Source organism: Nyctibius grandis, chromosome 3, assembly GCF_013368605.1.
Source record: "Nyctibius grandis isolate bNycGra1 chromosome 3, bNycGra1.pri, whole genome shotgun sequence".
NCBI lineage: Eukaryota > Metazoa > Chordata > Aves > Nyctibiiformes > Nyctibiidae > Nyctibius > Nyctibius grandis.
In genome coordinates this window covers 58,687,817-58,699,380 of record NC_090660.1, presented here as the reverse complement: position 1 = coordinate 58,699,380, position 11,564 = coordinate 58,687,817, and the positions used below count along the sequence as shown (strand labels likewise).

General features: G+C 41.1%; 1 protein-coding gene across 1 annotated transcript; it reads left to right on the top strand.

The window, feature by feature from the left end:
* The first annotated feature begins 1,300 nt into the window (after nt 1-1,300).
* Nucleotides 1,301-10,324, top strand: TYMS (thymidylate synthetase). Its single transcript, XM_068396825.1, has 7 exons — nt 1,301-1,487; nt 2,212-2,285; nt 3,501-3,675; nt 5,999-6,100; nt 7,290-7,465; nt 8,896-8,967; nt 9,889-10,324. Exons 1-7 carry the CDS (start codon nt 1,316-1,318, stop codon nt 10,024-10,026), a joined length of 909 nt encoding a protein of 302 aa, XP_068252926.1. The 5' UTR covers nt 1,301-1,315; the 3' UTR covers nt 10,027-10,324.
* Nucleotides 10,325-11,564: the final 1,240 nt, after the last annotated feature.

Here is an 11,564-nt window from a genome sequence, read left to right as displayed (position 1 = left end):
TGCCTGCTGTAAGGAGAAGTGGCGTTTTCTAGTCCAGTCTTCTGTTCCATTCAACCTCCATTCTATACGCCTGTTTTACAGGCTGCTAATCATGAGAGATGAGCAGCCGTAACTCCTGTAATCACACCAGTTGTCAGAAAGTTTGGCTTTATCTGAGAGATAAGTGACTCTTACAAAATGCTTGACTTCTAAGATATACTAAGAAAGAAATATTTAGAGAAGAGTCAGTCTGTTTTGACTAACAGACTATACCTAGAAAATTTTCAGAGGACACCATGCTGGAAGCAGAATAAGGCAAAATCATAGAATCACAGAACGGTTTGGGTTGGAAGGGACCTTAAAGATCATCTAGTTCCAAGTTCCCTGCCATGGGCAGGGACACCTTTCTACTAGATCAGGTTGCTCAAAGCCCCGTCCAGCCTGGTCTTAAACACTGCCAGGGAGGGGACATCCACAACTTCTCTGGGCAACCTGTTCCGGTGCCTCACCACGCTCACAGTGAAGAATTTCTTCCTAATATCTAATATAAATCTACCCTCCTTCAGTATAAAACTGTTACCCCTCGTCCTATCACTACATGCCCTTGTAAAAAGTCCCTCTCCTGCTTTACTGTAGGTCCCCTTCAGGTACTGGAAGGCTGCTATAAGGTCTCCCCGGAGCCTTCCCTTCTCCAGGCTGAACAGCCCCAACTCTCTCAACCTGTCTTCATAAGAGAGGTGCTCCAGCCCTCTGATCATCTTCGTGGCCTCTGGACTCGTTCCAGCAGCTCCATGTCCTTCTTCTGTTGAGGGCTTATCAGTGTGGTTTGGAGCACGGACTTGGGACGGGTGCTCCGACAGCCCTCCGCCGTGGGGAAAAGCCCCGTGCGGGGCCGGAGAGGGCGGCCGTGGAGGATTTCCAGCATAAGGCGAGGACGTTTCCAAGGGCAGCAAAGGGACGGACACACGCGACCCGCCTCGGCGCGGCCGTGGGGCTTTCTTAGGCCCCGCCTGATCTTTCCAGCTCCCCTCCGGCGCTGGGCTGAGCCTGGCCCGGCGGGCCCGGAGGCGCCGCAACTGCCCTGCCCCCGAGGGCTGCTGAAGCAGGCGGCGGTAAGGTGCCTTGGCCGAGGGGAGGGGCCCGGCCGGACAGGGAGGGAAGGGGAAGGGGGGGAGGAGGCGGTGCGCCTCGCTCCGCCCGCCCCTCGGCGCCGCTTGGCGGGAAGGGCCGGGCTTTGGCGGGCTCGGAGGAAAGGCGGCCGGCGGGAGCGGAACAGCCGGGCAGCCGCAGCCCACCGCGGCCCGGAGGGAGCCGCCCCGGGCGCCGTTCGCCCGCCATGCCTGCCGAGGGGGAGCTGCCGAGCGCGGCGGGCGCCCACCCGGAGCCCGGCGAGCCGCAGTACCTGCGGCAGGTCCGGCACATCCTGCAGCACGGCCACCGCAAGGAGGATCGCACCGGCACCGGCACCATCTCCGTCTTCGGCATGCAGGCGCGGTACAGCCTGAGAGGTCGGCACCGCCGGGACCCGCGGCCCCCGCCCCGCCCGCTACGCCTGCCCGCCGCGGCCACTGCGGTCGGCGCCCTGCACTGGGGAGGGGGGAAGGAGGGACGCCATCTTCTGCCCCGGCGCTGTCCCGCTCCCGCCCGCTGAGAGCGAGGCCTCCCCCCGCTCAGGGCCTGGCTGGGCCCCGCTGCAGGGGCCGGTGGGGGCGGTTATGTCGGTACCGTCAGCTCCTTTGCCCTCTCCCTGCCCGCCAGCCTGCCGCAGCTCGGACCCCTCCTCGCGGCCCCACAGCCAGGCCTGGCAAGGCCCCGTAGCTGTCACCTGGAGGGAAAACGGATAAGGTCTTGAGATAGCCTGCCCTGGTCCTTCCTACCATTCAAGCATAGTAGGAAGGATGGTTTGTGAAATAGATTTGCCAAGAATTTGATCTTAAACCTCCACTTTTCATTGCAAATGCCGACACGTACATCTGTACGCTGCATCCTCATGGTGGAGTTCATCAAAGTCCCCACGGATAATTCAGCTTCCCCCTCTGTTCAGGAAAATAAAAGTCGGGTTCTTGTCTTCCTTGATCTGAATATGAGAATTACACATCCTTTACCAACTTCTTACTTCATATCCCAACCTCTGAATGGCAGATGGTGGCATTACCCTCTATGTGGAGAAGAACCTAAGTTGGGTCACCCTGACAAATCACTGGTTATCTCTGACTCTGAAACTTTTTTCAGATCAGTTTCCACTGCTAACAACGAAGAGGGTATTCTGGAAAGGAGTGCTGGAGGAGCTGCTGTGGTTCATCAAGGTTCGGTATTGAGATGTCTGTGGGTGGTGTGCCTGAGCATTGGTGTCAAAAGAACGAACTAGTGCGGAGTGGATTAAGGAATTTGGGGTAACTGCAGATGCTTCTGTTCAGCAGAACAGAAGAAGTGCAACCACTGAATATTTTGACTACATGCAGAAGGCCATTCTCTTCAAGACATTCTGTGCATTTTAGTGGAGACTGTCGCATTGTTACTAGTCAGAAGAGTTCTTCCTCTGTTCCTTTTAAGGAAAATACTCTGAAATAGTGAGGGCTTTCGACAATTTGTATATACCCCACAGTTATAAAGCCTAGTACAGTCTCTTTTATTAGTGTTTGAATAAAAAATAGTAATATGAAGTAGATTGTAGGCAATTTAATGATCTGCTTTTTAATAATGAAATAGCTTTTACTGATTTGAACAGAAACAAGTAGTGCAGAACCACAGGTGAAGTAGGACTGATGTAAACACTAGGCTTTTTAGTAGCAAAAACCTGAGATCTAATGGAGCTAATAGCTGTAATTAGAGTATTAAAATTCAACTGTAGATAATACATTACGATGTAAGTGTTCCTTTACATGTTGTGACGTTGCGCAGGTATGGGAATGTCTACCTAACCATTTGTTAGGTAGCAGGAGTCAAATACACATTCATTTTCAAGTATAAAAAAACTACACGCTCCCCAAAACAGAACACTTTCTATGTTGGATTTTTGAGTGTGCTGATTTGGACATGTTGCAGAACTCAGTGAGATTTCTTGGGGTCATTTTGTCATATTTATCATTTTTGTCATTTGAACAAAAGGATTTTTAAGACTTTAAGCCCAGTATAGGTGGCTTGGCAAAGAGAATGCCTAGGCTGTAAATTTTTGTTTGTCTACTTTTACCACTGTAAAGTAAAATCTTGGTCTCTGCAAATGTGTGTATGAAATGATACACCACAGTTGACCTTGAGACTGTACTGTTTGTGCATTCACAAAGTTAGAAGAATCCTGAGTTAAAGAACAGCAGCATGGCACTTCAAACTTCATCCTAGTATGTTGCTCATAAGTTCTATTCTGTCCATGTGCAAGAACCTCATCCAGTACATTAATCAGACTGGTCATCCTTTAGAAGTGGAGAAATACTGTGGACTAGCAAAGCTTAATACAGCTGTTTCAAATCATGTCCTCCGTGTTGGGATTAGGATGTAAGCTTCTTACTGTCTGTGTTTTGTAGGGTTCTACAAATGCCAAAGAGCTCTCTGCAAAGGGTGTGAAGATTTGGGATGCTAATGGATCACGTGAGTTCCTGGATAAGCAAGGTTTCAGCACTAGAGAGGAGGGGGATTTGGGACCAGTTTATGGTTTCCAGTGGAGGCACTTTGGAGCAGAATACAAAGATATGCACACAGGTAAGCACATACAAATACAATCTTGATTGCTTAGTGAGATGACTATGACACCTCACTTCCAGAGTACCAATGCAGGGTCCTAATTTCTATGATACAATTGTGCTGGCCAGAACTGGTGCACTATTGTCCTGGTTTCCTTTTTTATTTATAGAATCAAGTTTCTGTTAGATTTTGTTTCAGTTTGTGGCCAGCCATGGTGATCAAGGCCATTAGCAGTTAAATCCAGGGCAGCTGACCCAGGCTGGCCCACAGGTGTTAATGATGATATCATAAACATCAAGTTCACTATAAAGGGGAATGCTTGCAGGGGGAGAGGTAGCTTTTTTTGCTCTCCTCTTATCTCTCTTTCTTGTTTCTAACAATTGCTGTTCCTGGAGAAACTTGCTGCAACTCTGGGCTAAGTTTAATTTTGTATGTTTGTATTACCATTGATGTTGGTTTCTTTATTTTATTAAATCTGTTTAAATTTAATCCATGAGTCTCCCTCCTTTTCCCAATTCCTTTCCTCGGTTGGGGAAGGGACCTTGGGTGAGAGAACGACTGTTATTGTTTAGCCCCAGGTGTGGGCTAAATGAAGACAACTACATTCATTGGAGACTGTGGAAGAGAAAGATTTTTCCATTCTGCAGCTGGAACAAAGTAAGATGTATCCATAGCAGATGATGCTGTGGACAGAATAGCTGTAACAAGTTATGATGTGATGCAGTACCTGTTGATATTATTTTCAGTGGAACTCGTTCATTAAACTTTGAAGAGTTTTGATGGCTCTTTTCTAAGTCACTGAAGGAGAGGATGTACAAAACGTTTAGAAGACTGCCATAAAAAAAAAAAAAGTCATAAAAGATTGTTCCTATCTGGTTGGTGTGATTTTTAACTCAGAATAACAACATGATTAATTATGGGTTTTCCTCTTCTTTTTTTGTCAATACAGTCTCAAATTAAAGTTTACATTAGTTACAGATATTTGACTTAGTATCAGCATGTTGGTTGCTGGCAGAATACAGTTTTATGTTAACACAAATGATACAAATTGTGAACTAACATGTCTAAAAACTTACTAAAATGTTTCATCATTCCTGAACTTAAAAGGTCTGAGGCATAACATAGATTGGAAAAAATGAACAAGATAAATTCCCATAGGTTTCATTACTAATAGATTTCCTTAAAGTGCATTACCGATGGATAGGTAATTAGCCTCAGGAACTAAAATAACCATTTGAAAAGGCTTCTGGTACAGTATTTCTGGCAGAAGAATTTCCTGAGATGCTAATTATATATTATTACCTCGTTTGCTAGCTTGGGTCTCCCTGTAGCCATAATTTGGTATTGCTTTGCAATAAGAGTTATTACAAAAAAATTAGCTGCCAGCCATTCTGATTCACTGGCATGAGTCAGAACAATGAGTTCACTGACAATGAGAACAACTAATGACTCTTTTATTCTGGAATCCGTTCTAATGTTCAGTTAATTCCAGTGAATTTCTTATATAACTGGTATCAAGCCTAAAAATTAGCCTGCGAGCGTCATTGGGTGAAATGTAATATCCTGTGCTATACATGATTAAGGTTCCCTTTTCCCTATGGAAATTTAGTTTTCATACACAACCTTGCAAGTGCTAGATGGATGCGTTTATTCCTCTGTCAAAAAATTGCTCCTTTTGAGCATGCAAGGAATGCCCATGTTACTGGTCTGGGCATATTTTTTTTTTTATTTCTTTTTTTTTTTTAAGAAGCAGCACTGTAGCATGCATGTTTAACATCTAGAAAGGCATCTTAATCCATAAATGCAAAGAGCAAATTAGTTTAAATACCATGAATAACTAGATGGTAATATCTTGCCCATTCCAGTACAGCTTTTGTTCTATTTAGGTAACAAGTCATCATGAGTGATAAAGTAACATGCTTTGTCCACCGAATTCTTTTGTATTGCAACTTGTGTTTCCTAGGATGTAGTGTTCATGCAGACTTCTTACTTGGTCTTTAAAAATGTCTAGTTGTTGAGGCTTGGGATAAAGTGTTCTAAATAGGAATGGTCCCTATTTTGGTGGGTGCTAAAGGTACTCAAAGCACACAAAAGAGAAGGGGGGACATACAAAAATACTATCATGAAACTTTCACAAGCCTTAGAGCACCCTAAGGAAGACCAAGAATAGTCTACATTTGAAGACTGCCAACTGATAAATTTAATCACTTTCAAAGTTGCAATAAAATCTTCAGAGGCTGCCATTTGGGTATCCCTTTTCAGTGGGATGCGGGCTTGGCTTTAAAAAAATACCATGACTTGAATCTATCTGTCTTCCATCTTATGTGGTATCTTTCTTCAGATTACTCTGACCAAGGAGTTGATCAGTTGCAAAAAGTGATTGAAATGATCAAAACCAATCCAGATGACAGAAGAATCATTATGTGTGCTTGGAATCCCAAAGGTATTGAACAGCAGACTTTAATTGAATGCAGTTGCATATTATCTTGCTGTATGCTAAACTATGTTCTAATCCTGTGTCAACAGTCAGTTCCATTTGGTGTCCTTGCTTATTCTTTGTAAAACTACCAGGAATGCAGTAAAAATGGCCAGGGGTTATAAGCTTGATTCTCTTTCTACTTAATTCTCATGTTCAGACCTCAAAAATTTTGAACCATTACTTCAAAGTTTTTCTCTCTGGGTTAAAGTGAGGGATATACTTGGCTACCAATGTCTTTGATGTACAGTCTCTGTTCAAAGACAGCAATTCTTATTTTAAAAAGGTTAAAAAAACAAAACCAAAAAAGATTATACCAAAGCAGTGTGTCTGGTTTTTAGCCATATAATAAATGCTAAACTTAACAAAACCCTTAAAACTAGGGAACAAAAATATTATTTGTGTTGTGATCATTTCCTTGAACATAGCTTGTCTAGATATCCCTTCGCTCTGTAGGGCTCTCTACATGCTAGAGAATGTTTAACTTCAGCATCAGTAGATGCATGCACAAAAAGTATCACCCAGCATTTACCACTTGTGCCCCTGAAAGGGGATGCCACATGCTGTTGCTGTTTTTTTTTTAAGGTTAAACGTTCTCAGGTATCAGGAGATACCTGGTTAAAGTTTTCCTTACCAAGCTGTAATTGCACTATCTGCACTTTAAAGTGTAAATAAACACTCAAAAGATCTTTTGTTTTTTGTTTAGTATTTTTTTATTGGTCATTACTTTTATATCTCAACAAGCAGTAGAGGCATGTTGCAATGGGAAGAGAGTAAGATGAAGCAGTTGGAAGTTGCTTTAGGGTACTTGCTTAATTTTACTCTTAACGTCTTCCTTTAGGGAAATCAACTGTCTCACCGAGGTGAGTAAAACTAAACTGCTGTGCAGCATTATGGCATAAATCTTTTCTGTGGAATATCTGTTTATGACTTTTTTGGTCATACAGCCCAGGAGACAGCTTGTCATGACCCAGACTTAATTGCTTAGGCAGCAGGTGCTTTTAAATGAGAGAAAAAAGCAACAGAATGGTAGTGCAGTTGGATTTTTTGCTCTCTATCTCATTAAATGCTTGTTCAGGTTTTGCATCTTCTACATTTATAACACACTAATGCTGTTGCTTTTTTTCTCCCCTCCATCCTGTACTGTAATTCCTAGATATTTCTCTGATGGCTTTGCCTCCATGCCATGCCCTTTGCCAGTTCTATGTTCTAAATGGTGAATTGTCCTGCCAACTCTATCAGAGGTCTGGAGATATGGGACTAGGAGTGCCTTTCAATATTGCCAGCTATTCACTGCTCACATACATGATTGCCCATGTCACAGGGCTAAAGGTAGGGTATTTAATCATTTTACTTAAACTTGTCTGAGTGAGGGACTAAAAGATAAGACTCTTCAGGTCATGCCCAAGAAAAACTGAAATGAACATACTGTTCAAAATCTTGCTGAAATATGTGTAAGGGGCCCCTGTGAATTTAATGTGAATCATTTCTGGTCTGTATGGGCAGTTAGGATCAACAGTGTAAGAATTCTTAAATTCAGGTCAAACAGACAGAAGATTCTCCAGGTCTTTTTAACTGAACATGTCAAAACTGACCTGTTCTACTAGTCAGCTTCTTAGAAATCTGAACCAAGCACTTGTCCTTATGGGATAATAACATACACATGATTAAATTCTGTAGCATGTGTTTTTTATTGGAAGTGAACAGTAGCTCAACGGTTGCTGTCAAAGTTCCAATTTGGATATTCTGCCCACCTAACTTCCAGCTATAATTTCAGCTGGGTATTTTTTTCATTTCCTACTGTAGATGATTGTGTAGAGTGGTAGTATGTGCTCAAATAGCTGCTGCCCTGACTCCAGAGCTGTATTTGTAATTTGGCAGAGTAATTTAAATGCACTACAATCTTGTACAAGTGAAACTCCCCTTTCTGTAGAGCATGTAAAAAACTATACTAGCAAGGCCATTTAGGCCTGATCCTCCTGCCACCAGCAACATGAAAGGGAACTTAAAATAGGGGAGGAGGGAAGAATCGGACTTCACAGCAATTGCAGACATACTTAAGAAATTAGGCCAAGGTACTAGAAAAAGTGAAGTTCAACATTATGTCCATAAAGCAGCTGTTGCCTCGCAGCCACTTCCTTTCCCAGGTTTATTGGTTTTTAGCATAATATATCCGAGGGCTGATCTACATTGGTCAGAGGCCAGTAAAATAGCTGATAAAACTTACTTAAATTAGATTGTTCAGGGGCTGCTAAGTCACAGAACTTGCAGGCTTGCAAAACCCATATGGATGCTTGATAAGTGCTTTGGGGTTTAGCCTGTGACGGACACCTCCACTGCCACAACCTACGTTGTTTAGTAGTGGCTAAGGCAACTAGTTTGAAACGAGCTTTGGCAAGTCCTACTTATTAGAAATGGAGTGGAAAAGATGGATGTCACTGCCTCATCTGTTTCCATGTGGGTGAGCAGATCAGTAGTGCTCCATTCATTTACCGAAGCTATTATCCTAGCAGGATTTTTAAGACAAATTTTTTTGGTCAGCTAGTGGAAATTTCATTATATTTTTCACTAATTATGCATTAGTCTGGGAAGGTAGTGTCCTTCAAATCTTGCAAGGATGTCTTGATAATCCAATCCAGTACAGAAGCTGCAATTCTGCACTAGATGTAAGATGCTAAGAATCAATACTGTAAGCATTGTAATGTTTTGCTTTCTTGAAACCTGACTATTTGAAAGCCACATGTGTTCTCCTTTCTTTTCAGCCTGGAGAGTTCATACACACATTAGGAGATGCTCACGTATATCTGAATCATGTGGAACCTCTAAAAGTTCAAGTAGGTACTTATTCTATATTCTTGTATTCTTTTATCTTCCCCAATGCTTATCTGATACAAAGTTATCTTGATGTTATAAATATTCTTTTGCAAATACTAATTTGTGTAGCTTTTCTCCTCATTTCTACCCCAATAATTGTAGTACCTTAACCTGTGCTCAACTCAGGTTGCAAACAGAAATACAATACAAGCATGATTGAAATGTACATCAGTGTACTATTCTAGAAGCAAGTTAGAGATCCAGAATTCGTACCCCTACTTTTGACTTCATCATTCCAAAACCTTAGAAAACCATTCTGCCTAATAGAGATAAACACAAAATAAAATGTCTTTGTAGTATATCGGTAAAAGATAACTTACCAATGCACAGAGTTAATCAGTATTACTATTTGGCTGAATAAGGCTATATTTTCTTCAGGAAGTAATTTGTTGCAGTAGGAGCAAATCAGAATTTTTTTTGATTAGACGTAGCTCGACTGAATGTCCTCACCATTCATATGGTTCAAAACCATCTAGAGGACTAGTTATTGGTTCAGACCCGAACGTTCCTGTGAGAAACTGCAGCACATTTGATGCACATCTGGGTCAGAATTTCTGATTCAGTTTCCTCTGGAAGGAATCTAATTTGTAACCACCAGAATTGCACTGCAAACTGAAAATGCTTGCAGTGCATTTGGATGATCAGGGAATCCACTTTAAAATTACGCTACTGCTCCCTATCAAAATACTAAAGTAGATTCCACCTAACTGTATTATACAGTTTTGTTTTTGGTTGGTTTTTTTTTTTTTGAGTATAAATCTTGGGGAGGAGGGAAAATCTGCATAGTGTAATCTGAATTGAGATTAATGAGATCTAATTTATAACACAAAATCTCTGCCTTCAAGTATTAGCTTTATACGATAAGCTTGTTTTTATTTCAGCTTCAGAGGGAGCCACGACCTTTCCCCAAACTTAGAATTCTTCGTAAGGTTGAAGACATCAGTGACTTTAAGGCAGAAGACTTTCAGATTGAAGATTATAATCCCCATCCACCTATTAAAATGGAGATGGCTGTTTGATGCTATAAAGCAGCTTCTATTAATGTGGAAATGTACATAAGCTATTTAACTTTCTCTGTACTTAAAGTTATGGGATTTTTATGTACTTCAAGAGATACATACTTTATTATTGAAAAAGAAACAGATACTAGTAGACCAACACTGCCTTCAGTATTAAATTGTAGTTGTACAGAACAGATGATTATTTATTCCTGCCGTACCATGCAGATGCTAACCCAGTTTTGTTAGTGAGAGAGTTTTCTACAGGTTGTTTCAGTTACCAGTGGCCACTTCTGTTACTGTTCAGTTACTATGTGTGAGTAGCACTTGCTTACATGCTTTATTTAGTATTGAAAATAAGAACTTGTATGATAGAGGATTCCTCCAAAGTTGTAGAAGTCTTTAAATATGTTCTAAAGAGTATGTGTTTAATAAAGCTTTTTAAAAAAATCTTCTGGAAGGGATGATGCATATTTAGTTTTAGTATGTTTGTTTATAGTTAATAGTAAATAAGAGTTGGAAAGCAAAAGTAAATTCTGTTTTACTTTAGGATCTTGGAGGGTGAGATCTAGCAAGGAAGAACAAACTCAAATTTCCTGTGGTCTTCATAGATGAACCAGTAGGAAGACAAAAGATCTTAATGGAGCCTTGTCTGAAATGCAATCTCTGCATAACATCTCTGTATCAGCACTTTTTTTTTATTCCCCAACCTTACATGAATGATGAATTTGATATAAACCAAACAGAGCTGTAATTAAACAGAGGTTACCAGATAGTATTAGTAATAATCTGGCTGTCATCATTTAAAACCAGATCCCACAAACAAATGGACTAATTTTACAGCCTGGAGCAGTAAAAGTTAGATATAGTAGTATTTGTAGGATTGGGGCTTATTAATTAAATCTTAGCAGAATTCAGCTTTCATCTCTCCTTATCCTTGCAACTTCTGCAGTAATTTCAGTCCTTACAAAATTCCTCTTCAGGAATTCAATTGTTAATAGATCTATGGTTAATATTCAGACATATGTATTTGAACACATGGAGAAATGCGTAGTAATTTTTTGATTAATTTTTAAAGTCAGTAAAATGATATATATCATTAAATAAACAGTGTGCTTTGATTCCATTCATGCAGGGCCCTGCATAAGAGGACCGTTGCATCTTAAACCAAACTGATCATAACTTTCAAAAGCATATTTTGCATCAAAATTATTTGCAAATCTTGTTATACTGATCTTCATTATACTGATCACTGATCTTTGGACTAAATTTTTTGTAGTGCCATGTCATGTTCAAGTTGTTCTCTTTTCCTGATGTTTAGCTTAACTCAACAAAATTGCAGAAAAAGGATGTCATTATCTTTTGCAAGTACATCAAATGTAAGTAGGCCACTGCTTATTAGAAAGGTTCTCCTCAGTATCTACTGTAGTCCATCTTTCTTGAACAGAGAGGATCAGACTATGTGCTATTCCAGCTGATATCATATAAGAAACTTGATACATGGCAGGATCAAACCTATCTTTCTGAGGCTGCATTAAATGGACACTCAGTAGCCAACC

Coding starts and splice junctions, on each gene's coding strand:
- TYMS (XM_068396825.1), top strand. CDS start 1,316: ATGCCTGCCGAGGGGGAGCTGCCGAGCGCGGCGGGCGCCCACCCGGAG. Junction 1,488..2,211: donor GGCGCGGTACAGCCTGAGAG/GTCGGCACCGCC, acceptor AACTTTTTTCAG/ATCAGTTTCCACTGCTAACA. Junction 6,101..7,289: donor GTGTGCTTGGAATCCCAAAG/GTATTGAACAGC, acceptor TGTAATTCCTAG/ATATTTCTCTGATGGCTTTG.